This window comes from Xenopus laevis, chromosome 3S (assembly GCF_017654675.1).
Source record: "Xenopus laevis strain J_2021 chromosome 3S, Xenopus_laevis_v10.1, whole genome shotgun sequence".
Taxonomy (NCBI): Eukaryota; Metazoa; Chordata; class Amphibia; order Anura; family Pipidae; genus Xenopus; species Xenopus laevis.
Window position 1 is genome coordinate 131,111,260 of NC_054376.1, and position 27,855 is coordinate 131,139,114.

General features: G+C 46.7%; 1 protein-coding gene across 1 annotated transcript; it reads left to right on the forward strand.

Moving 5' to 3' along the window:
• Positions 1-27,855, forward strand: ephb4.S (EPH receptor B4 S homeolog). The gene is made up of 16 exons (XM_018239778.2): positions 1-500; positions 12,015-12,085; positions 12,746-13,430; positions 15,948-16,103; positions 16,570-16,896; positions 16,976-17,109; positions 17,188-17,350; positions 17,467-17,569; positions 17,659-17,723; positions 20,776-20,889; positions 21,265-21,512; positions 21,598-21,813; positions 24,167-24,316; positions 25,421-25,614; positions 26,810-26,965; positions 27,299-27,855. Exons 1-16 carry the CDS (start codon positions 449-451, stop codon positions 27,411-27,413), a joined length of 2,949 nt encoding a protein of 982 aa, XP_018095267.1. The 5' UTR covers positions 1-448; the 3' UTR covers positions 27,414-27,855.

Here is a 27,855-nt window from a genome sequence, read left to right on the forward strand (position 1 = left end):
GAATGAGTGGGAGCAGAGAGTTAGTTTGGGACTGGAGAGAGAGGAGACGGGCTCGGGAGGAACTGCGCTGCTTTACTCTGGGGCAATTTTCTGTTCTTATTGACTCCTGCTCTTCTCTCCTGCTCCCCTGACTGCCGGATACGGGACTCTTGTACAATACTGAGCGGGACTTGTCCTGTGGCCGCCGGACACTCGGGCCCTGCGGATTTTACACTCATTGTCCCCGGGTGAGAGGAAGTGCTGGACTAGTGACGTTACATGTGTCCAATCATGTCTCCCCTGTGTCTGCGACTCCTCCTGGCCGACCCCTTTGTCTTTTAGTTGCCTCACTGCTCCCCTGTAAGTCTGGCTCCTGCTGGACTATGGCTCCTCCCCCCTGACACTGGGCTCCGCCTCCTGCTGCTTCACCTCTCCTTCTATTGGATCAATTTATAGCTGCTCCTCCCCCATGGATCTCTGGCTCCTCCTCCTGTGTCTCCCCCTGTCTCTGGCTCTAGAAGGTAAAGTATAGACTGACTGTTCTATATTATATATACTGACTGTGTGTAACATGATATGTCCTGCAATGAGTAACCTTATAGGATGGGTTCACTGTATGCTATTGTCTATATAAACACAGCTCACATTCTTTATATAACGACTTATTATAATATAACATCTTATTATTACATTATAGCGACTGATATACATATAGTACATGTTATTGATTGGAACAAGTAAAGTGTTTAGGAGTATGTCTAGAATATAATGAGTATAGATGTAACATGTAGGTATATAATACAATGATAGCACATAGCAAATATGTACATAATAGAAGTAAGGCTACAGTGTGTATATATATATATATATCCTCAGCATGGATACAGTATGTATATAATAGAACTATAGATCAGTAAGGATAAACTATATTTCACTAAGTATTTAATATATATATATAGGCTATAGTTGGTATCATGTAAGTAAAGTTATACTATGGCTAGTATATGAGTATAGATATAGTATGTAATGTAATGAATACAGATGTAGTATTGATAGAATACGACTGTGCAGATCTAGTATGTGTAGGAGTATCACATGTATATAATATAATTAGGGATGCACAGAGTTCGGGATTCGGCCTTTTTCAGCAGGATTCGGATTCGCCCAAATTCATCTGCCTGGCCAAACCAAATCCAAATCCTAATTTGCATATTCAAATTAGGGGCAGGGAGGGAAATCACGTGACTTTTTTGTCACAAAACAAGGAAGTAAAAAATGTTTTCCCTTTCCCACCCCTAATTTGCATATGTAAATTAGGGTTCGGTTTGGTATTGGCCGAATCTTTCACAAAGGATTCGGGGGTTCTGCCGAATCCAAAATAGTGGATTCGGTGCATCCCTAAATATAATCAGCACAGATACAGTATGTATGTAGAATGAGTAAGGGCATAGTATGTATGTGAATGAGTATGTGAGAATATAATATGTGAAGATATAATATGTGTAATCTGGGTAAAGATATAGTAAGAATGTAATATAATGAGTAAAGATGTAGTATGTGATGCAACTAGCACTGATAAACTATGTATAAAACATGAATAAGGATATAAAGGACAGTCACTCAGGTTCACGTACATTAGACTGAGTAACAGTACAAGGGCCCTGGCACACGTGAGCTTCACCTCTACTCCTGCGGGCAGTGAAAAGCCTGATATACCCACCCTGTCACTTCCTTGGCACTGGCGCATGTAAAACACAGGACATGTGGGGATCCCGGGTAATTGCCCCAAAATGTGTAAAGAGACATTTGTGATTACCTGGGATTCCAATGAATTTGAAGGAACAGCAGGTATTGCCAGGCGCCCTATTACAGTGAGTACATGCTCTGAGTGGCTCCTACCTACCACTGGCCCATATGGGGGACTTGTTTGTAAAGCTCTGTAGTAAGATTTGAGCAGGGCAATGTGTATCACTGAGGTACTGCCAGCAGGAGAGGCGTGAATTGGGCACTGTGTGAATAACATGGGCACAGTGTGTATAACATGGGCACAGTGTGTATAACATGGGCACAGTGTGTATAACATGGGCACAGTGTGTATAACATGGGCACAGTGTGTATAACATGGGCACTGTGTGTATAACATGGGCACTGTGTGTATAACATGGGCACTGTGTGTATAACATGGGCACAGTGTGTATAACATGGGCGCTGTGCTTATAACATGGACGCTGTGTGTATAACATGGGCTCTGTGTGTATAACATGGGCACTGTGTGTATAACATGGGCACTGTGTGTATAACATGGGCGCTGTGCTTATAACATGGACGCTGTGTGTATAACATGGGCTCTGTGTGTATAACATGGGCACAGTGTGTATAACATGGGCTCTGTGTGTATAACATGGGCTCTGTGTGTATAACATGGGCGCTGTGCTTATAACATGGGCACTGTGCTTATAACATGGACGCTGTGTGTATAACATGGGCTCTGTGTGTATAACATGGGCGCTGTGTGTATAACATGGGCTCTGTGTGTATAACATGGGCGCTGTGCTTATAACATGGACGCTGTGTGTATAACATGGACGCTGTGTGTATAACATGGGCTCTGTGTGTATAACATGGGCTCTGTGTGTATAACATGGGCGCTGTGCTTATAACATGGACGCTGTGTGTATAACATGGACGCTGTGTGTATAACACGGGCACTGTGTGTATAACATGGGCGCTGTGTGTGTATAACACGGGCGCTGTGTGTGTATAACATGGGCGCTGTGTGTATAACACGGGCACTGTGTGTATAACATGGGCGCTGTGTGTGTATAACACGGGCGCTGTGTGTGTATAACATGGGCGCTGTGTGTATAACACGGGCGCTGTGTGTATAACACGGGCGCTGTGTGTATAACATGGGCACCAAGTCAGTGAGAATGCGATTCCTTGCACACTGGTGTAAAAGCCTCACAACTACGCATATCCCTGCTCTTCGTTCCTTAGCATTTGGCCTCATAGGTGTCATGCAGCAGGACACAGTGGGTATAATATACAGAATACGGTGGATACAGTGGGTATAGTATACAGAATACAGTGGGTATATTATACAAACTACAGTCACATGATGGATACAGTGGGTATACTATATACAGTGGATACAGTGGGTCTGATATACAGAATACAGTTAAATAGTGGGTCTGATATACAGAATACAGTCGTATGGTGGATACAGTGGGTCATGTGATAGATACAGAGAGTATTCTGTACAGCTGTGGGTATAATAAAGAGAATATAGCAGCATGATACATAGAGTGGAACTAATGGGCAGACTATATGAGTGAGACGGATACACTGGCTGTAGGGTCAAGCAGTTGTGCTTTAACCAGGCAGTGAGTTGTGTAATGAGTTGTGTACCGGAGGATACATGTGTATATAAATGTGTATATGCTCCCAGCTGCTCCTCACATACTCATGTTATATGTTTGCCACTGGCCTGGCTGGAAGGCTCTACCCCAGAGGGGCCACTTGCAGGCTGTCCCTGGGCCTGTCGGAGACAATTCCGAGGAAAGGGAAGTTTCCCAGGGGTTTGGGAGGAGCAGTGGAAAGTTGAGGTCCATTAGGGAAGGTGCAGTGTAGGAGATACTGATATTACTGTGTGTGTAGGAAGCACTGGGTGGGATATGATACAACATTGTAAGTACAACATGATAATAATAATCTATTGTATTGCTACAGGGCCCCTGTACTCTCTGCAGCACACACTCTCACCTGGCCCCCCTCTCTTATGCAGCCCCTTTTTCTCACCTCTCCCCCTCTGTGTCCCTCACTTTCATCACCCAGTGACGTCCCCTCTTCCTTCCACATACGGGGGGCTCAGAGAAACGCAAGAGCCAATAAGAACCCATGTCCTTTTCTGACGAATTCTCCAGCATTGTATTTGCCCTTCTGGGGCTGGTCTCCCAGGGACTGTGTGTATGTGCCGGAGTATTTCTACTTCATCCCCACCTGTGTCCCCCCACTTACCCAAGCCAGTCTCCCTCTGAACCCCTTTCCACCCCTTTATCCCTCCCCCCAACTGACCCACCCCTCCCTAATTCCACCTCTTCCCTCAGTTCCCTGTGTCTCTCCTTCTCTCCCTATTGCCCATGTCTCTCCCTTTGTCTTTTCCTCCCCAAACCCATTGCCCATATCTTACCCTTTCTGCCCCTTCCTCACTCCCATGTGTTTCTCTCCCCCAGCACTTCCCGTATCTCATTATCTGTCTCCCCCTGACTCCCCATATTCCCCCTCTGTTTCCCCATATTCCCCTCTGTCTCCCCATCCCTCACTCTGTATCTCTCTCTATGTCTCCCCCTGACTCCCCTTATGACTCCCCATATCCCCCCTCTGTCTCCCCATATCCCCCCTCTGTCTCCCCCTGTACTCCCTTGTCTCTGTCCAGTTACTCTTCTCTGAATTGACTAAGGGACCATGATGCCCTCCTGTTGTCTTGAGAACTAAAAGTCCCAGCATCCTCAGCTACCGGGATTTGTAGTTCAGCGACAACTTAAGACTTAAAAATTACAGTTCACCCCCTCCCAGAATCTCTCGCTAATAGTTTTGTCTAATGCTGTTGTGATTGTAAGCTCTGCAGCCAAGCCTCTCCATGAAGTTATTAATATCGTGGATACAATGTACAAAAGCTGCTGCCTCTCAGGATTGTTTAGAAACAATGGCCGACTTTGCTCATTCCTCCTTCCTGTGTCCCCCTCCCTTCCTCTTCCCTCCTTTCCCCCCTCCGCCTTTCATCTCCTCTCTCTCCAACTCCCCGTACCCTGCACTTTCCCTGCCGTCCATATGTCCTCGTTTATCTCTGAGCCCCCTCTGTCCCCCTGTGCTTCCCATTCTCTTCTCCCCCTGTACATAAACACATGAATTACTCCCCTAAATGATCTGTCCCCCCTTCTCCTTCCTCCCCAGGTGCTTAATTATAGGGTGCGACTGCCCACGGCTCATATAACCTTCCACTTAGGCTCCCCATAGACACAAAGATTCTTCTTGCCCAACGACTGATTTTAGGGAAGTCCGACCAATCCTTCGAAATTATCGTGCGGTTAGTGGGATTGGAATGATCGTACATCTTACGATTTTTCGGCCGACATCTGTCAGGAAATTGACGGGCAGGTTAATAAATCTTTGTGGGTCCCAGTGTATCTATGTCTGCAGCTCCCCTTTGTTTTCCTGACAAATTCCTGGTCTTTTTAGTTGATGGTAAATTCCGTACGATCGTTCTGAGAAATTCGTGGTCTTTTTAGTTGATGGACAATTCCGTACGATTGTTTCGAGATAATCGTGGTCTCACAATGATGATCGGCTCTTTTATAAATCTCAACATGTATGGGCAGCTTTAGGGGCCACATATTTCTACTTTGTTACATGCTGTGTATAAATGCCATGCTGTAGTAGTGTATGTGTAACTGCACTTTACTATGTTGGTCTCCTCCCTCCCAATTTGCCCCCTGGGTGCAGTAACCCCCCCCATCACTCTCTCCCCATTCATAGAAGATTAAAGGGAGATGAAAGTTGTTAGAGACCAAAGCACTTTATTCCATTGAGCCGCTCCCCCCACACTGACCTCCCCCACTCGCTGACACTTTCACTAGTGACTTGTTGGCTAATTGCTGCTTCCTCCCTGATCATTGGGGCAAGTCTTCCCTCACCCCCGGCACAGACAAGTACATTATGTCACCGGATCTCCTTTTGTTTTCCTTTTCTGTCCAATTGCACCGACCCGGCCTTCTACCCCCCCCCCCACATCTGCTTCTCTTCTTGTAGGGGCCAATCCAGCGGGGGCCCGGGGAAACAACAGGGGCTACAGGGAATCCAAACCCTCTGAATGTTGGGGGGCCCAGGGGTTATTTAGGGACTTCTGCTGCACTGACACCTCATAAGCACTTTCATCTGAAGCCCCAGATCTCTAATTCTACTACAGGCACCACCTCTCCCTACTATATCTATTATATGTTACTATAGGCACCATCTCTCCCTACTATACCTGCTATCCCACAGTCACACTCCCTTCCCAGAGACTATTATCCAATGTTACTATAGGCACCATCTCTCCCTACTATACCTGCTATCCCACAGTCACACTCCCTTCCCAGAGACTATTATCCACTGTTACTATAGACACCATCTCTCCCTACTATACCTGCTATCCCACAGTCACACTCCCTTCCCAGAGACTATTATCCACTGTTCCTATAGGCACCATCTCTCCCTACTATACCTGCTATCCCACAGTCACACTCCCTTCCCAGAGACTATTATCCACTGTTACTATAGGCACCATCTCTCCCTACTATACCTGCTATCCCACAGTCACACTCCCTTCCCAGAGACTATTATCCACTGTTACTATAGACACCATCTCTCCCTACTATACCTGCTATCCCACAGTCACACTCTCTTCCCAGAGACTATTATCCACTGTTACTATAGACACCATCTCTCCCTACTATACCTGCTATCCCACAGTCACACTCCCTTCCCAGAGACTATTATCCACTGTTACTATCGGCACCATCTCTCCCTACTATACCTGCTATCCCACAGTCACACTCCCTTCCCAGAGACTATTATCCACTGTTACTATAGACACCATCTCTCCCTACTATACCTGCTATCCCACAGTCACACTCCCTTCCCAGAGACTATTATCCACTGTTACTATCGGCACCATCTCTCCCTACTATACCTGCTATCCCACAGTCACACTCCCTTCCCAGAGACTAATATCCACTGTTACTATAGACACCATCTCTCCCTACTATACCTGCTATCCCACAGTCACACTCCCTTCCCAGAGACTATTATCCACTGTTACTATCGGCACCATCTCTCCCTACTATACCTGCTATCCCACAGTCACACTCCCTTCCCAGAGACTATTAACCACTGTTACTATAGGCACCATCTCTCCCTACTATACCTGCTATCCCACAGTCACACTCCCTTCCCAGAGACTATTATCCACTGTTACTATAGACACCATCTCTCCCTACTATACCTGCTATCCCACAGTCACACTCCCTTCCCAGAGACTATTATCCACTGTTACTATAGGCACCATCTCTCCCTACTATACCTGCTATCCCACAGTCACACTCCCTTCCCAGAGACTATTATCCACTGTTACTATAGACACCATCTCTCCCTACTATACCTGCTATCCCACAGTCACACTCCCTTCCCAGAGACTATTATCCCACTGTTACTATAGACACCATCTCTACCTACTATACCTGCTATCCCACAGTCACACTCCCTTCCCAGAGACTATTATCCACTGTTACTATAGGCACCATCTCTCCCTACTATACCTGATATCCCACAGTCACACTCCCTTCCCAGAGACTATTATCCCACTGTTACTATAGGCACCATCTCTCCCTACTATACCTGCTATCCCACAGTCACACTCCCTTCCCAGAGACTATTATCCACTGTTACTATAGGCACCATCTCTCCCTACTATAACTGCTATCCCACAGTATCTTCCTAGAGATTATTATCAACCTTTTGGCTTCCCTGTGCCACATTGGAAAAAGAAAAATTCTCTGGGGCCACACATTATTATTACTAACTGGGCAATGGGCAGAGTCCCCCATCCTCCCTACTCCATAGGTTACTACATTGTTACAAGCTGGCATAGTAAGCCTGTTCCTAACAAGACGACACACTGAGGTGGTTAATGTGTCTGACTTAGAGAGCACAAAGTGTTATTTCACTCTCGTTTTCTCTGTATTTTCATACATTTATTTCTTAATATCTTTGTTTTTTTCCCCTTCTATTCCTTTTCTCTCTGCTTCAAGCTGGGCTGCATTCATATTCATCGTGGGCCTCAGGTTGGACACACCTGTCCTAGATCATTTTCTTGCCTAGTTCCTTATATTCTCTGCTTACAGTAGTATGAGTTTGTGCCACATAGTTTTATGCAGACCTTGCCATATGAATTGAATGGCCTTTTATGAGAAGGTGAGCAGGAACCTTGACTCAGGGATGGCAGTGAATGTGATCTACTTTTATTTTGCGAAAGTATTTGATACAATTGATTAATGACCTGGAGGTGGGCATTGAATGTATCGTTTCCATTTTCGCTGATGTGTGTATGGATGCTGGGTTTCATTTGGAGGGGTTGAACTTGATGGACTTTGGTCTTTTTTCAACCCTGTGTAACTATGTAACAGGACTGGTTTGGTAGCAGTAGGCCCCCAAGCTGATTAAGGGACTAACTCTTTGTTTTCCTTTCAAACCTGCCTGATATACATCAGTTGACATGAATGTGCCAGTCTGAGTGATTGGAGGAAGCAATGAGCAGATTTAGTCACTGTACTTTTGGGGGTGCTGTCACATGATATGCCCCTGGCTCCCAGTGCCGCCATTCTCTCCCAAGTGTATGGAGGGTATTCCCCCTGTAATTGTGCCCAGCCATTAATACAGCCCCACCCTGGTGTCAATGTGCGGAACTAAAGGTCCCAGCATGCACTATTATTCAACTCTTTATTGGCCTTTCTATTGGTTGGAAGAGAAGGAAATGAAGCTGATGGCACGTGACTCTGATATGATGCCGTAGTACAGCTATAGGATCTGCTATCAGCAAACCCATTATCCAGAAATCTCCGAATTACGGAAAGGCGGTCTCCCATAGGCTCCATTTTATCCAAATAATCCGAATTTTTAAAACTGATTTCCTTTTTCTCTGTTAAAATATGTAATAAAATATAATTACTACTTTTTAAAAGCAGAACAATCCCATTGGGTTTAATTCATGTTAGTAGACTTAGTATGAAGATCCCAATTACGGAAAGATCCCATTATCCAGAAAACCCCAGGTCCCAAGAATTCTTTATAACCGGTCCCATACCTGTACATGGTTCTTTGTTGGGAGTGAGTATTGTATGAAACAGTCATTGATGATACCGAGGTAGAGTGCCAGCTCTTGGGATGACCTAGTTGAACGTGATCTCCTCTGTCTCTGTAAGAAGCCACATACCATTACACGGGGGGCCATACCATTACACGGGGGGCCATACCATTACACGGGGGGCCATACCATTACTCAGCGGTTACTCAGCAGCCTTCCTCCTCCTGCCCGTATAGGTGTGTAATGTATCCTGGGTGCCGCGGGATTTATTGCCATTAGCTGCCGCACAGGTCACCTCTCCTCCGTGCCCCCAGTCACATTAGTTACTGGTTAACTGCCACTTACCATTTATTAGCCTCATTAGCATAATTAAGCGTTATTGTCACGCACAAACGTGCCCCCTGTACAAATGTAGCTTAAATTACTGTCAGGGGCCACATTGTTCCCAGGCTGCTCCTCAAGCCTCCAATCAGCTGACGGCAGTTTAATGCAGTCTGAGGTCACTATAGCAACAAAGGTCAGTGCAGTCACGTTCATGGCATTTGGGCCTGGGCAAATTTAAAGGAACATTAACATCAAAAAATATAATGTAGTGTTGCCCTGCACTGGTACAACTGGTGTGTTTGCTTCAGAAACTCTACTATAGTTTATATAAACAAACATTATAGTACTACTATAGTTGATTATTATAAACGAATAAACTATACTAGTACATATCTGTTTATCCTGTGCTTGAATGGCTGCCCCCATGGCTACACAGCAGCTTGTTTATATAAACTATAGTAGTACTTATCTGTTATCTACTGTGTATCCTGCGCTTGAATGGCTGCCCCCATGGCTACACAGCAGCTTGTTTATATAAACTATAGTAGTACTCATCTGTTATCTACTGTGTATCCTGTGCTTGAATGGCTGCCCCCATGGCTACACAGCAGCTTGTTTATATAAACTATAGTAGTACTTAATTGTTATCTACTGTGTATCCTGTGCTTGAATGGCTGCCCCCCTGGCTACACAGCGGCTTGTTTATATAAACTATAGTAGTACTTATCTGTTATCTACTGTGTATCCTGTGCTTGAATGGCTGCCCCCATGGCTACACAGCGGCTTGTTTATATAAACTATAGTAGTACTTATCTGTTATCTACTGTGTATCCTGTGCTTGAATGGCTGCCCCCATGGCTACACAGCGGCTTGTTTATATAAACTATAGTAGTACTTATCTGTTATCTACTGTGTATCCTGTGCTTGAATGGCTGCCCCCATGGCTACACAGCGGCTTGTTTATATAAACTATAGTAGTACTTATCTGTTATCTACTGTGTATCCTGTGCTTGAATGGCTGCCCCCATGGCTACACAGCGGCTTGTTTATATAAACTATAGTAGTACTTATCTGTTATCTACTGTGTATCCTGTGCTTGAATGGCTGCCCCCATGGCTACACAGCAGCTTGTTTATATAAACTATAGTAGTACTTATCTGTTATCTACTGTGTATCCTGTGCTTGAATGGCTGCCCCCATGGCTACACAGCAGCTTGTTTATATAAACTATAGTAGTACTTATCTGTTATCTACTGTGTATCCTGTGCTTGAATGGCTGCCCCCATGGCTACACAGCAGCTTGTTTATATAAACTATAGTAGTACTTATCTGTTATCTACTGTGTATCCTGTGCTTGAATGGCTGCCCCCATGGCTACACAGCAGCTTGTTTATATAAACTATAGTAGTACTTATCTGTTATCTACTGTGTATCCTGTGCTTGAATTGGCGTCTCCAATACTCACATAGAGAGAGGAATCAGTAGAACTGGGTCAGTACTCGCATAGAGATTCTGACATCTCAGTATATGGAAAGAATGATGGTGAGAGCTGTGGTACTGGGCAGGGCACCCACAGACGTAGATGTGAGCAGCACCCGTGGGAGAGAGAGGTGCACCTGTAGGGGAGTATTTATTTGCTTGTATAAGAGTAATGGGGCAGAGAGCATTGTTGGCTGTCTGGCAGAGAATTACATGGGCTCTGGCATCTGTCTGCTCACGCACCTCCTATAAATTCAGCCTCACATCTCTGTGACTCACGTTTCTCTCTGATTGCCCCTAGGGCAATTCCTTTGTCTGCCAAACCTGTAATTACCCCCACCCTCCCCCGCTCCTCCCCAGGCACCTGGAATCAGACATGCCCGCCTGTGCCAGCTCATAATAATGTTCCTACTGGGAGACAAAGGCTTCCCTTTTGTTACTCGCTGGTCTCTTACCTGGATACGGCCGCCAGGTGCTCTGTCTCAGCCTTTTATAGTTACAGGGAACGAGCCAACGCTTGGGCTTGTGTTCTTGCTCCCTGGGCCACTTTAGGGATCGTGCCCAGGGGTCAGTTGGTCAGGTACCAGTCTAATGAACAGACAGTGCCCGGCGGGCTGGGGTCTCCTCCTCAGCATTACATTATATAGTAATATTATATATACAGTAACTATTGTCCTGCCTGATTGTTGGTACCCCAGTACTGGGCTGCCACCTCTCCCATATGATAAACTTCAAACTGGCAAATCCCCTGGGTATGTACTAGCGAGAGACCCACATATAATTAGAGCGTTACCTGCAATCCCGCATGTAAGCGAGACGCGCTGGCGTTGTACAGTCAGTATTTGCCTTCACGCTAATCTCTCAGCCTTCCATTAGTTATCAGCCTATATACACAGGACACTGCCAGTCACCCTGATACACCGTCACTTTAATTGCCAGGGCCCGGTGCCAAGCCCTTGTCACGCCACATATACAGCATGCCAGTCTCCCCCATGCCCAGCACAATGTATATCATATATACTGTATATAGCGCTGCACATACTGTGTACACCAGGGACTCACTTTATATGGAAATCATTAGCAGAAATGACTGGGTTCTGGGACTTTCCAGGTGCATTCTGGGTAATACCCTTGAGCGGCAGTGGGAATCCCCAAGGGGAGTTTCCATGTTGAATGCATGTACCCCGTAAATAAGAGGCATCATTGATGTGAACGAGCCCTAAAGTCTTTCAGTTTTAAAGGGCAACTTCAGTCTGGAGTCCCACCATGTTCTGCCGCTAGAAATGGTCTTGCTCCGTCCACTCAATTTGTCCCCCTCTCTGTCCCCCCACAGTCACCCTAATGAACACCAAGCTGGAGACCACAGACCTTAAATGGACAACTTATCCCAAAGTGGACGGACAGGTATGGACCCCCTGTCAGACACTCTCTGGCCTCTCCGTTCAGCTTTCCCACCCAGCACACCATATTTACTTTCCCATTTAGCCAACTTCCTTCTTTACTTCCTGTCGTCTAATCAGCTATTTCCTTCCCTATGTGGGAAAAGTTGTCTGAACAGCCACTACTTCTTCCTTTTATAAAACAACTTCCTTTCCAGCCTTCCTCAGTTCCCTGGAGGGATAATGGCCTTCCTCGCTTTTTTAACCAACTTCCATTTCAGCTTCCTGTCGATTCTCAGCAACTTCCTGTTGTTTCTGTTGAACTTCTTGTATAAATAATACCATTTCCTTTTTCCTTCTGCGTTTCCTGTTCCACAGTGTTAAATGGCTGCTTCTTACTTTCTCTTCTCCAGGTAGGGTTGCCACCTTTGCTGGAAAAAAATACCGGCCTTCCTATATATTTATCTTTTTTGGGATCAACCATAATTTTACTGGCCAGGCCTGTAAAATAGCGGCCAGGTGGCAACCCTATCTCCAGGATGCCTCTACTCACACTTAATACCTGTTTCTAATGCTTCTTTCCTACTGGAGGCCCAACAAGCTCCTGAGCGGTCCTGCTGGATTAATAATCCCACTGGTATCCATTATTAATTTTATTGTTTCCTACATCCTCTTATTACTGTAGTGGGACGAGATGTCTGGCCTGGATGACGAGGGAACACCAGTTCGTACATACGAGATCTGCAATGCCCATCTTTCCAATCAGAACAACTGGCTACGGACCATCTACATCCGGCGTGGCTTGGCCAGCAATGCGTACGTGGAAATCACATTTACTATGCTGGAGTGCTCCTTCCTGTCACGGGCCGGTCGCTCTTGCAAGGAAACCTTTAACCTCTACTATTACCAAGCTAATCATGACTTGGCCAATGACCATTTCCCACCTTGGATGGAGAACCCTTGGGTCAGAGTGGACACTGTAGCAGCTGATTTTTTGGGCCGACCAAATAGACGTGGAACGTCGGGTTCCACTAGGTTAAATATGAAGACTCTTCGCATAGGGCCCCTGACAGGCGATGGCTTCTATTTGGCTTTCCAGGACCAAGGGGCATGCATGGCACTATTGGCCGTCCGTGTCTTCTATAGGGTTTGCCCAGCTGTGGTGGCATCCTTGGCAAGCTTCCCAAAGACTGTCTCTGAGGGACTGGTGGTATCAGCTGAAGGCAGCTGTGTTGAGGGGGCAGAGGGGCCACAGGGAAGACGGCCAACCATGTACTGCAGAGAAGATGGAGAATGGGCAAAGCCGGCTGTAGGGGAGTGCGCTTGTGTGGCTGGACGAGAGGAGAAGGATGGACGCACCAAGTGCACAGGTAAGGAAACACTTCAAGTACTGATGGGAAGGGAATGGCTAACCACATTAAATAGAGACTACGGGGGTTACAGGTGGGCTTAGAGATCATTGGGTTGCTAAGGATAAGCATGTTTTGGAAGGTGTTATTACTGTAGTTCTCTGATGTTTTCCCGTACAAACACCCCTCTGAGATGCAGTAGAGTATAGCAGGCTTCTCTTTCATTCTGAGCTCTATAGAGTAAAGGACAGTAGGTTGTGTTCTAGCTCAGGTGCCCATGTGGTAGAGTTCTGTGGTCCATACAATAGAGTACAGTAACCTGCATTCTGACTCTGGAACTCATGCTGCAGAGTCTAGAAGGCTAAGTTCTTACTCAGGGTCCTATACTTTGGCTGTGATTTTAGTCTGGGGCCCACACAGCAGAGTACAGTAGGTTGAGTTCTAGCTCTGGAACCCGTGAGCAGGGTGGGCTTCTGTCTCATTCTGAGACCCATACAGTACAGTAGGTTGCATTCTAGCTCTGAGACCTATATTGTAGACTACACATACAGTATTGTACAGTGTCTTTTCATCCTCAGTCCCATACAGTAGAGTACAGTAGGCTTTGTTCTAGCTCTGGAACCCATACAGTAGAGTACAGTTGGTTTTTCTCATTCTGAAGCCTATACAGTAGAGTACAGTGGGCATCTCTCTCATTCTGAGACCCATACAGTACATTAGGCTATGTTCTAGTTCTGGAACCCATGAGCAGGGTGGGCTTCTCTCTCATTCTGAAACCCATACAGTACAGTAGGTTGCATTCTAGCTCTGAGACCTATATAGTAGTTTACAGTAGCCTTCATTCATACAGTAGGCATCTCATTCAGAGGCTCTTACTCAGGGTCCTATACTTTACAGTTGGCTGTAGTCTAAGTCTAGTGCCCATACAGTAGAGTACAGTAGGCTATGTTCTAGCTCTGGAACCTATAAGCAGGATGGGCTTCTCTCTCATTCTGAGGCCCATGCAGAAGAGTATAGTAGGCTACGATCTAGCTCTGGAACCCATACAGTAGAGTACAGTGGGTTTCTCTCATGCTGAGACCCATACAGTAGAGTACAGTAGGCTACTATCTAGCTCTGGGTCCTGTAGTGACAGTGGGTCGTGCTCTCAGTCTGGGGCCCATGTACTTGACTTCTGTCCAGCTCTAGGGCCCATACAGAACACTCGGCTGGGCTATGACTCTGGGGCCAATACAGTAAAATACTGTAGTTGTTTCAGGCCTTTGTGTTGCCATAATGTGTTGCTGATGTATTTGCCACCCCGTGTGCCTCTCCCCTGAAATCTCCGGTTTCACTGCAGCCTTCCTGTTCCTTCTCACTTCCCCGCTGGGTATAACCCAATCTGGTGTGTGGGCATGAGAGCTGCATGAGAGCTGCATGAGAGCTGCATGACAGTTGTATGACAGTTGTATGACAGTTGTATGACAGTTGTATGAGAGTTGCATGACATTTGTATGAGAGCTGCATGAGAGCTGCATAAGAGCTGCAGGTGGGGGGCAGTCAGGCCTCGGAGGTGTCACAGACAAAAGGGAGCCGGAATGCCAGGTATTTGGGGGGGGGGGCAGGATGTTTGAATGGGACAGATGCAAGGAGAGGGGGAGGGAAGAGTTTAATTCATATACCTTTAACCCTGCTACTGCCAGAGTGCTGGGAGCACCTTCTATGCAGGACAAACACAGCCCAAAGTGACTGAAGAGTATTTAGTGTAATCCCTAAAAAACAGTGGATTCATTATATACTTATTAAAGGGGAACTTTGCCTCTGATGCAAAACTGTGAAAAAGAGTTTGCTTTCATTCTTTAATTTTTTTTTATTTTTCCACTATATTTCTGATTGCTTGCTGGTTACTAAGATGAGTGGCCATAGCAACCAATCATTTGATGAAGAGATCAGTTGAGTGTTTAGAGATCAGAGCTGGCTAATTGCTCTCCGATCTTGGGTACAGCGAGATATATCTGTGCAGTTGGGCATTTAGTTTCCCTTGGGGCAGAAAGTGATAAACTGGAGCTGAAATCAGGCTGCAGTCAGACAAGTGGTATCATTGGACTGTGCCGGGCTGCTGGGAGTTGCAGTTCAGAAGTTGCAGCCAGACCAGTGAGCAGAGACCCTGGGGAGGGGGATAAGGCCTCAATAAAGGGTCACATCATTCTGCTCTGTCCTTGTCTCCAGTCCCTTCCTTATCTCCCTCATTCATGAGCGGATCTGCCCCTTGTGTCCCCTCTTTGTGTCATTAAACAAAGGCAGGAAGGAATCCGGGACAGTCCCAGGGTCTATTTATACAGCCGTGCAGAATACCCAGTCTTTTCTGTGTGTCCAACATGTGCATAGGAGGGTGATGGGAGCTGTAGTTCAGCAAGAATGGGAGGAGTTATATGTAAATGAATAGAACAGAGATAGATATAGTTAGACATATATAGAGAGAAGTGCTTGCAGTATGACAGCTCCCACCCATATACAAATGCAAAGAACTGTCCCATTCTCTGTTTTGTCCCCCTACAGCTTGTGCCCCTGGATACTTTAAATCCTCCGTGGGAGAGAAGCCCTGCCAGCCTTGTCCTGCCAACAGCCTTTCTACTGGCCCTGGGGCAACTGTGTGTGCTTGCAAACCCGGGTATTACAGAGCCTCGACAGACCCCCCAACAGCAGCCTGCAGCAGTGAGTACCCTCTATACATGAACTGTCTCTTTTTCTGCCCCCACATTAACTGTATGTGACCCAGTAGCCAAAATGCCCCCCCAGCCTCAGCCTCTTCCCTATACAGGTATGGGATCCATTAACTGGAAACCGGTTATCCAGAAAGCTTAGATTTACAGAAAGGCTGTCTCCTATAGACGCCATTTTATCCAAATAATCCAAATGTTTAAAAATGATTTCCTTTTTCTGTGTAATAATAAAACAGTCGCTTGTACTTGATCCCAACTAAGATATAATTAATCCTTATTGGAAGCAAAACCAGCCTATTGGCTTTATTGAATGATTACATGAGCCTTATAGTATGAAGATCCAAATTACAGAAAGATCTGTTATCCAGAAAACTCCAGGTCCCCAAAAAATTGAATTTCCCAGCATCCTCCACGTTCTGCCTCCCAACGTTATCCTTTTCTCTCCTCCTCGCTCATAGCTCCCCCTTCAGCTCCTCGCAGTATTGTTGCCCGGGTGAACGGATCAATGGTAGACCTAGAATGGAGCGAACCACTTGATGCTGGTGGGAGAGGGGACCTTTACTATGAAGTTCAGTGTATCGAATGTGCTGGGGGTGGGACCTGCATTCCTTGCTCTCGCTTAAACTACAGTCCCCGGCCTCAGCGATTGGAGGATCGCAGGCTCCGCGTGTCTGGGCTCCGCCCCCGAATTACCTACAACTTCCGCGTGTTGGCTTTAAATGGCGTGTCTGAACGAAGCAGCGGGGCAGTGGGGGAGGAAGTAAATGTGACCACTGACCGTGATGGTAGGTACTCTTCAACCATTAACCCTTTCATAAGCCCTGGGGCAGAGTCATTAATCACTTTCCTTGGTTTCTCCTCCAGTTCCCCTCCCAGTTAGTGGCATACAACAAATGGGCGCAACAGAAACGACACTCACCCTCCGCTGGGCCACCCCTCTGCACTCAGCACCCATCAAAGGCAACATTCTGGATTATGAAGTCAAATACTACGAGAAGGTGGGTGCCATTTGGGGAAAGAGACAAAAGGTAATGGGTGAAAGAATGAAGCTTTCAACTCCTCATTTGTGTCCCCAGGACCAGGAGAAACCCCTGATAATGTTTCTGAAGACCCCAAGCAATGAGGCCCATCTGCTTGAGCTCCACGCTGGCACCGTGTATGTGGTACAAGTCAGGGCGAGGACAGAGGCCGGGTATGGGGCATTCAGCGGGGACACTTTATTCCAGACCCTGACACAAAGTGAGTGACAAGAGCTGACGCTTTATACACTTTTATAGACAATATTTGAATTTGAGCAGTGAAATAAATGATTGCTGGGGCTGCCCCAAACGTAATGTTATTTATTCCTTCCCCAGATCCAGAGAAACCACAGGCACAGGTGGGATTAATAGCTGGCACTGCTGGGGTGGGCACATTACTGGTGTTAGCAGTCGTCATCACTGCGGTGGTGTGTATCAGGTAAGTGCATCTTTATACCAGCAAATGGATCTCTCCTGCTGCACAGACAAGTCACATCTAATGTTTGGCCCTTTTTATGCCATTCACAGAAAGCACGGGAGCACCAATGAGCCGGAGTATTGTGACAAACCTGGCCAGTACCTCATTGGTCACAGTAAGTCTGTTCTTCTCCTTAATTGATGTTTAAACTTTCTCTGTAATATCAGTTATAGCCTCAGTCTCCCTTTTATATCTGTTACTGATTGTAATATCTGTTACTGACGGCCTCAGCCTCCCTGTAATATCTGTTACTGACGGCCTCAGTCTCCCTTTTATATATGTTACTGACGGCCTCAGTCTCCCTGTAATATCTGTTACTGACGGCCTCAGTCTCCCTTTTATATCTGTTACTGACGGCCTCAGCCTCCCTGTAATATCTGTTACTGACGGCCTCAGTCTCCCTGTAATATCTGTTACTGACGGCCTCAGTCTCCCTTTTATATCTGTTACTGACGGCCTCAGCCTCCCTGTAATATCTGTTACTGACGGCCTCAGTCTCCCTGTAATATCTGTTACTGACGGCCTCAGTCTCCCTGTAATATCTGTTACTGACGGCCTCAGTCTCCCTGTAATATCTGTTACTGACGGCCTCAGTCTCCCTTTTATATCTGTTACTGACGGCCTCAGTCTCCCTGTAATATCTGTTACTGACGGCCTCAGTCTCCCTTTTATATCTGTTACTGACGGCCTCAGTCTCCCTTTTATATCTGTTACTGACGTCCTCAGTCTCCCTGTAATATCTGTTACTGACGTCCTCAGCCTCCCTTTTATATCTGTTACTGACGTCCTCAGTCTCCCTGTAATATCTGTTACTGACGGCCTCAGTCTCCCTTTTATATCTGTTACTGACGGCCTCAGTCTCCCTGTAATATCTGTTACTGACGGCCTCAGTCTCCCTTTTATATCTGTTACTGACGGCCTCAGCCTCCCTGTAATATCTGTTACTGACGGCCTCAGTCTCCCTGTAATATCTGTTACTGATGGCCTCAGTCTCCCTGTAATATCTGTTACTGACGGCCTCAGTCTCCCTTTTATATCTGTTACTGACGGCCTCAGTCTCCCTGTAATATCTGTTACTGACGGCCTCAGTCTCCCTTTTATATCTGTTACTGACGGCCTCAGTCTCCCTGTAATATCTGTTACTGACGGCCTCAGTCTCCCTGTAATATCTGTTACTGGACGGCCTCAGTCCTCCCTTTTAATATCTGTTACTGACGGCCTCCAGTCTCCCTTTTAATCTGTTACTGACGGCCTCAGCCTCCCTGTAATATCTGTTACTGGCGTCCTCAGTCCTCCCTGTAATATCTGTTACTGACGGCCTCAGTCTCCCTTTTATATCTGTTACTGACGGCCTCAGCCTCCCTGTAATATCTGTTACTGATGGCCTCAGTCTCCCTGTAATATCTGTTACTGACGGCCTCAGCCTCCTGTTGTATATCTGTTACTGACGGCCTCAGTCTCCCTTTTATATCTGTTACTGGACGGCCTCAGTCTCCCTGTAATATCTGTTACTGACGGCCTCAGTCTCCCTTTTATATCTGTTACTGACGGCCTCAGTCTCCCTGTAATATCTGTTACTGACGGCCTCAGTCTCCCTTTTATATCTGTTACTGACGGCCTCAGCCTCCCTGTAATATCTGTTACTGACGGCCTCAGTCTCCCTTTTATATCTGTTACTGACGGCCTCAGTCTCCCTTTTATATCTGTTACTGACGTCCTCAGTCTCCCTGTAATATCTGTTACTGACGTCCTCAGCCTCCCTTTTATATCTGTTACTGACGTCCTCAGTCTCCCTGTAATATCTGTTACTGACGTCCTCAGCCTCCCTTTTATATCTGTTACTGACGGCCTCAGCCTCCCTGTAATATCTGTTACTGACGTCCTCAGTCTCCCTGTAATATCTGTTACTGACGGCCTCAGTCTCCCTTTTATATCTGTTACTGACGGCCTCAGCCTCCCTGTAATATCTGTTACTGACGGCCTCAGCCTCCCTGTAATATCTGTTACTGACGGCCTCAGTCTCCCTGTAATATCTGTTACTGACGGCCTCAGTCTCCCTGTAATATCTGTTACTGACGGCCTCAGTCTCCCTTTTATATCTGTTACTGACGGCCTCAGTCTCCCTGTAATATCTGTTACTGACGGCCTCAGTCTCCCTTTTATATCTGTTACTGACGGCCTCAGTCTCCCTGTAATATCTGTTACTGACGGCCTCAGTCTCCCTTTTATATCTGTTACTGACGGCCTCAGCCTCCCTGTAATATCTGTTACTGACGGCCTCAGTCTCCCTTTTATATCTGTTACTGACGGCCTCAGTCTCCCTTTTATATCTGTTACTGACGTCCTCAGTCTCCCTGTAATATCTGTTACTGACGTCCTCAGCCTCCCTTTTATATCTGTTACTGACGTCCTCAGTCTCCCTGTAATATCTGTTACTGACGGCCTCAGTCTCCCTTTTATATCTGTTACTGACGGCCTCAGTCTCCCTGTAATATCTGTTACTGACGGCCTCAGCCTCCCTGTAATATCTGTTACTGACGGCCTCAGTCTCCCTGTAATATCTGTTACTGACGGCCTCAGTCTCCCTTTTATATCTGTTACTGACGGCCTCAGCCTCCCTGTAATATCTGTTACTGACGGCCTCAGCCTCCCTGTAATATCTGTTACTGACGGCCTCAGCCTCCCTGTAATATCTGTTACTGACGGCCTCAGTCTCCCTGTAATATCTGTTACTGACGTCCTCAGTCTCCCTGTAATATCTGTTACTGACGTCCTCAGTCTCCCTGTAATATCTGTTACTGACGGCCTCAGTCTCCCTTTTATATCTGTTACTGACGGCCTCAGTCTCCCTTTTATATCTGTTACTGACGGCCTCAGTCTCCCTTTATATCTGTTACTGACGCCTCAGTCTCCTGTAATATCTGTACTGACGGCCTCAGTCTCCCTGTAATATCTGTTACTGACGGCCTCAGTCTCCCTTTTATATCTGTTACTGACGGCCTCAGTCTCCCTGTAATATCTGTTACTGACGGCCTCAGTCTCCCTTTTATATCTGTTACTGACGGCCTCAGCCTCCCTGTAATATCTGTTACTGACGGCCTCAGTCTCCCTGTAATATCTGTTACTGACGGCCTCAGTCTCCCTGTAATTTGTTTTGTCTCCTGTAGACTCCAAGGTGTACATTGACCCTTTCACATATGAGGATCCCAATGAAGCAGTGAGAGAGTTTGCTAAGGAGATCGATGTGTCCTGTGTAAAGATCGAGGAGGTGATTGGAGCAGGTGAGTTATGGCAAGGGGTGGGGCAAATGGTTTGGGAGGGGGATGGGAAGATAAAGGGTAAATGGGAGGTTCAGGAGAGTCAGTCCAGTTGATAAAAGCTATAAGATCAATAGCAATATATATTTTGGAGACCTAGGTTAGAAGTGTCGTTATGGGTGGAGTTATCTCAGAGTTGGTGGGAGGGGTAGAAAAATGGCCACCACAGAGTGGGAGAGTATGTCAAGTGATGTGGGGGTGAGCAGCAGAAATTGGGGGGTTGTAAGGGCAAAAAGACCATATGATGGGATGATATACCTTGGAAAATGGAGGGTAGAAGTCAGATGGCTGAAGAGCGGGAGGCATTTCTGGCTGTTACTTTCCTTTCTGCCCCTACAGGGGAATTTGGGGAGGTGTGCCGGGGGCGCCTGAAGGTTCCAGGAAAGAAAGAGAATTACGTGGCCATCAAGACACTGAAAAGCGGCTACACCGAGCGCCAACGCAGGGAATTCCTTAGTGAGGCCAGCATCATGGGCCAGTTCAACCACCCCAATATTATTCACCTAGAGGGGGTCATCACCAACAACTGCCCCGTCATGATCATCACTGAGTATATGGAGAACGGGGCCCTGGACTCATTCCTGCGAGTAAGTGATGTATTGTGCACTAGTGCAAATGAGTGTGTGATTGTGAACAATAATTAAGGAATTGTGCCTTTTTGTGGTTAAACAGCAAAACGACGGGCAGTTCACGCCTATCCAGCTGGTAGGGATGCTCCGAGGAATTGCCTCCGGCATGCGCTACCTGGCCGAGATGAGTTTTGTGCACCGGGATCTGGCCGCCAGGAATATACTAGTGAACAGTAACCTGGTGTGTAAAGTGTCCGACTTTGGCCTCTCCCGGTTCCTGCAGGAGGGATCTACTGACCCAACATACACCTCTTGTCTGGTGAGAGCCATGGGGAGGAGAATGCAAGGGGCATATAGAGGGGGAGAGAAGAAGGGGTGGGTTAAGCAGAGTAAAAGAAGCAGAGGGAGAAGCAAGTAGAAAGGTTAAAAGGTGGTTGATGGCTCTAGTGAGGGTTGGTGAGGAATGCACTGGAAGGAGTGATGGCACTATTCAGGGTGGGCAAGGAGAAGCAAGTAGAGAGGGCAGTAGGAGTGATGGCACTAGTGAGGGTCTGTAGGGAGAAGTAAGTTAAGAGAGGGGGACTAGCGGAGGCAGGAAAGGGTTATGGTACTAGTGAGGGTTGACAAGGAGAAGCAAGTAGAAAGGGTACACGATGGGTGATGGGACTAATGAGGGTTGGTGAGGAATGAACAGGAAGGGGTGGTGGGACTAGTGAGGGTTGGTAAGTCGAAGCGAGTAGATAGAGTACAAGATGGGTGATGGGACTAGTGAGGGTTGACAAGGAGAAAGAAGTAGAAAGAGTACAAATGGGTGATGGGACTAGTGAGGGTTGACAAGGAGAAGCAAGTAGAAAGAGTACAAGATGGGTGATGGGACTAGTGAGGGTTGGTGAGGAATGAGCAGGAAGGGGTGATGGTACTAGTGAGGGTTGACAAGGAGAAGCAAGTAGAAAGGGTACAAGATGGGTGATGGGACTAGTGAGGGCTGGTAATGAGAAGCAAGTAGAAAGAGTACAAGATGGGTAATGACACTAGTGAGGGTTGGTGAGGAATGAACAGGAAGGGGTGGTGGGACTAGTGAGGGTTGGTAAGTCGAAGCGAGTAGATAGAGTACAAGATGGGTGATGGGACTAGTGAGGGTTGACAAGGAGAAAGAAGTAGAAAGAGTACAAATGGGTGATGGGACTAGTGAGGGTTGACAAGGAGAAGCAAGTAGAAAGAGTACAAGATGGGTGATGGGACTAGTGAGGGTTGGTGAGGAATGAGCAGGAAGGGGTGATGGTACTAGTGAGGGTTGACAAGGAGAAGCAAGTAGAAAGGGTACAAGATGGGTGATGGGACTAGTGAGGGCTGGTAATGAGAAGCAAGTAGAAAGAGTACAAGATGGGTAATGACACTAGTGAGGGTTGGTGAGGAATGAACAGGAAGGGGTGGTGGGACTAGTGAGGGTTGGTAATTCGAAGCGAGTAGATAGAGTACAAGATGGGTGATGGGACTAGTGAGGGTTGACAAGGAGAAGTAAGTAGAAAGAGTACAAGATGGGTGATGGGACTAGTGAGGGTTGACAAGGAGAAGCAAGTAGAAAGGGTACAAGATGGGTGATGGGACTAGTGAGGGCTGGTAATGAGAAGCAAGTAGAAAGAGTACAAGATGGGTAATGACACTAGTGGGGGTTGGTGAAGAATGAACAGGAAGGGGTGGTTTGACTAGTGAGGGTTGGTAAGTCGAAGCAAGTAGAAAGGGTACAAGATGGGTGATGGGACTAATGAGGGTTGGTGAGGAATGAACAGGAAGGGGTGGTGGGACTAGTGAGGGTTGGTAAGTCGAAGCGAGTAGATAGAGTACAAGATGGGTGATGGGACTAGTGAGGGTTGACAAGGAGAAAGAAGTAGAAAGAGTACAAATGGGTGATGGGACTAGTGAGGGTTGACAAGGAGAAGCAAGTAGAAAGAGTACAAGATGGGTGATGGGACTAGTGAGGGCTGGTAATGAGAAGCAAGTAGAAAGAGTACAAGATGGGTAATGACACTAGTGAGGGTTGGTGAGGAATGAATAGGAATGGGTGGTGGGACTAGTGAGGGTTGGTAAGTCGAAGCGAGTAGATAGAGTACAAGATGGGTGATGGGACTAGTGAGGGTTGACAAGGAGAAGCAAGTAGAAAGAGTACAAGATGGGTGATGGGACTAGTGAGGGTTGACAAGGAGAAGCAAGTAGAAAGGGTACAAGATGGGTGATGGGACTAGTGAGGGCTGGTAATGAGAAGCAAGTAGAAAGAGTACAAGATGGGTAATGACACTAGTGGGGGTTGGTGAAGAATGAACAGGAAGGGGTGGTTTGACTAGTGAGGGTTGGTAAGTCGAAGCAAGTAGAAAGGGTACAAGATGGGCGATGGGACTAGTGAGGGTTGGTGAGGAATGAACAGGAAGGTGTAATGGGACTAGTGAGGGTTGGCAAGGAGAAGCAAGGAGAAAAGAAATAGAGAAGAGAGATAATCAGAACAAGGAGAAAGAAGACAAAGGAAGGAGGGAGAATCATGGAGAGATTGAATAGACAAGTAGAATCGGGCAGCTGGATAGAGAGAATAATAGAGAAGTCCTGAGGGATCAGGGCAGGGAGAATGTGAGCACTATGGGGAAGAACCCCTAACTTTCTCCTTGTATTGTTCCCCCCAGGGAGGGAAGATCCCGATCCGATGGACTGCCCCAGAAGCCATAGCTTTCCGCAAGTTTACATCAGCCAGCGATGTCTGGGGCTACGGAATAGTCATGTGGGAAGTTATGTCCTTCGGAGAGCGACCCTACTGGGATATGTCCAATCAGGATGTGAGTACATTTCTGAGCCCCTCTTCTTCATCTTTGGGGACCCAGATCCTTCTTATGCTTCAGAGTTCAGTCCAAGCTCTGTCCCTGCCTGGATCCCAGTCTGTAGGGCTAAATTGTATCCCCTTACTCTTACAAGCTGGGCATAAATACTGACCTTTCTACTACAAGCTGGGCCTAAGTACTGACCTTACTCTTACAAGATGGGCCTAATGACCTTACTATGCCTCCTTTTATAAACTGGGTCTTACTATCAACCTTGCTGTTATAAACAACGACCTACTCATGAAATGACACTTATTATTTTAAGATGTGTCTTAGTACTGACCTATTTATTATAATCTGCGCTAACTGTTGGCCTTAATATTATAAGCTGTGTTTACAACTCACCTTACTATTATAAGATGTGTTTACTACTGACCTTACTATTATAAGATGTGTTTAGTACTGACCTTACTGTTATAAGCTGTGTTTACTACTGACCTTACTATTATAAGGTGTTTAGTACTGACCTTACTATAATAAGCTGTGTTTAGTACTGATCTTACTATTATACGGTGTTTAGTATTGACCTTACTATTATAAGTTGGGCTTTATTACTCACTTTACAATTAAAAGCTGCTCTTACTACTGACCATGCTATTATAAGATGTGTTTACTACTGACCTTACTATTATAAGATGTGTTTAGTACTAACCTTACTATTATAAGATGTGTTTAGTACTAACCTTACTATTATAAGCTGTGTTTAGTACTGACCTTACTATTATGAGCAGATGAGCAGGGCTTTACTACTGACTTTACTATTAAAAGCTGTTCTTACTACTGACCTTACTATTATAAACTGGGTCTTACTACAGACCTATTGCTATAAGCTGGGACCTACTATGTCTTATTAGTGGCCTTACTATTATAAGCTGGGGACGTCTCTAATAAGATGAGTTTACTTACTATAAGCTTTGTGTTTTAGGCTGGGCCTTGGGCTAATTTTATGTACAACACCACTGTCCTGACTGGGCTTTACTCCATCCCAGCTCAGCCTGTGTAAGTGCACTTATACGTGAGTCTATTTGTTATTTAAAGGCACACTGTCCGCTCCTTTCCTAGGTGATTAATGCCATAGAGCAAGACTACCGACTCCCTGCACCCCCAGATTGTCCCACCGCCCTCCACCAACTCATGCTGGACTGTTGGCAGCGGGACCGGGCATTGCGGCCGCGATTCGCTGACATTGTGAGCTCTTTGGACAAGCTGATCCGCAACCCTGCAAGTCTAAAGATCACAACACGAGAGCAGCTGGGGTAAGTGCAGCCTGCCCTCTGGCAAGTCAATGGTTAAAGTTATGCAAAGCTCTGCTCTTCTGCTCTTCTGCTCTGCATAAAGGGACGATGCTCTGCACAAAGGGATGATGCTCTGCAAGCCTTTAGCAAGGAAATGAGCAATATGCTGCCAGCAGAGGGGTTGGAGAATGATGTTATGCAGGGCTGTGGCAGGAGAGGGGTTAAGGATCTCTCAGGAGGAGAAGGTTGGGGTGCAGTTGTTTCATGTCAGTGGAATGAGGGGTGGAGTTATCAGCAGTGTGTGGGGGTCCTTGACCTTGTGAGTAAGGGGGGGGGATAAAAAGCTCTTTATGCATCCTCAGGGTTAATGACCCCAACTCTTCTGGGTCTCTCTGACTGTCTCTTCTGCACTGACTGTCTCATACTGACTGTCTCACCCACAATCAGAGTCTCATACTGACTGTCTCTCACCTACAACGAGTCTCATACTGACTGTCTCTCACCCACAATGAGTCTCATACTGACTGTCTCTCACCCACAATGAGTCTCATACTGACTGTCTCTCACCCACAATGAGTCTCATACTGACTGTCTCTCACCCACAATCAGAGTCTCATACTGACTGTCTCTCACCCACAATGAGTCTCATACTGACTGTCTCTCACCTTCAAAGAGTCTCATACTGACTGTCTCTCACCCACAGTCTCAAACTGACTCTCACTTACGAGTCTCATACTGACTGTCTCTCACCCACAGTCTCATACTGACTCTCTCTCACCCACAGTCTCATACTGACTCTCTCTCACCCACAGTCTCATACTGACTCTCACCCACAATGAGTCTTATACTGACTGTCTCTCACCTACAACGAGTCTCATACTGACTGTCTCTCACCAACAATAAGTCTCATACTGACTGTCTCTCACCCACAGTATCATACTGACTGTCTCTCATCCACAGTCTCATACTGACTGTCTCTCACCCACAGTCTCATACTGACTGTCTCTCACCTACAACGAGTCTCATACTGACTGTCTCTCATCCACAGTCTCATACTGACTGTCTCTCACCCACAATGAGTCTCATACTGACTGTCTCTCACCCACAATGAGTGTCATACTGACTGTCTCTCACCCACAATGAGTCTCATACTGACTGTCTCACCCATAGTGGGTGTCTCACACTCTCTAATGTCTCTGTTCCTCTGTGGCCCCAGGACGTCTCAGCCCCTGCTGGATCAGCGCACCCCCCATTATTCCTCCTTCTCATCGGTCAGTGAGTGGCTCCATGCCATTAAGATGGGGCGCTACGAGGACGGGTTCAGGAACGCCGGATTCACCACATTCAGCCGAGTGCAGAACATCAGCACTGAGTAAGGACGCAACTTGGGTGTAGTGTCCAGGAGGGGAGGAAGGGGCAGCACAGGGGGAATGTGGGGGTACAGGAGGAATGTGGGGGGATGTAGAGGCTGAGAGGGGAGGAAGGAGGGAATGTGGGGGGGCGGGAGGAATGTGGGGGGATGTAGAGGCTGAGAGGGGAGGAAGGAGGGAATGTGGGGGGCAGGGGAATAGAGAGGGCAAGTAAAGTGACTGGGTGCCACTGTGTGTTTAGCAGGAGTCATGTGACTATATTGAGCGCAAAGGTTTTCATTGTGGGGGGCTCAGGCCCTTGTCCCCGTAACCAGTTTGTTTCTTTATCCCCACAGAGATCTCCTCAGGATGGGGGTCACACTCGCCGGTCACCAGAAGAAAATCCTCTCCAGCCTCCAGCAGATCCTCCCCAGTGAGAAAAGCACCCCAATCCCAGCCCACTGCTACTGACTCCGTCCTCTGCTCCACCATCTTGAACTGGACGTGATGTCACTTAAAGGCAGGAGCTGATTGGCTGGTGCATTTTATATAATCCCCCCCTTCCATGTGACTAGTGGGGCTTATTCACTAAGCAGCATCAGAGCCAGGAGAGAGTCTGGGAGAAAACAGAATGAGTTTCGGGGGATCCAGTGGATTGTGGGGGGACATCACAGTGGGGGGGTCACGGCGTGAGGAGAATGTACCCCATGGGCGGAGCTTCTGAGACGTCCAATCAGGGAATCTGAATGAAATGTTGCTGTTTGTATCGTCCAATCAAGAGATATAATGACTGGAATGATCCCCAAGCGCAGGACAGCGCCTCATGTACAGACTGTATATATTATATATACTCACATGACTCCTCCCATTTCATTTTATATTAAATTATTTGATAATAAAAAAATCATTTGTA

Bases quoted from the DNA above. Each gene is read 5' to 3' on its own strand.
- ephb4.S (XM_018239778.2), top strand. From the start codon at position 449: ATGGATCTCTGGCTCCTCCTCCTGTGTCTCCCCCTGTCTCTGGCTCTA. The intron at 12,086-12,745 runs GTATGGACCCCC...TTATTACTGTAG, and splicing joins ATCCCAAAGTGGACGGACAG to TGGGACGAGATGTCTGGCCT. The intron at 26,966-27,298 runs GTAAGGACGCAA...TTATCCCCACAG, and splicing joins GTGCAGAACATCAGCACTGA to AGATCTCCTCAGGATGGGGG.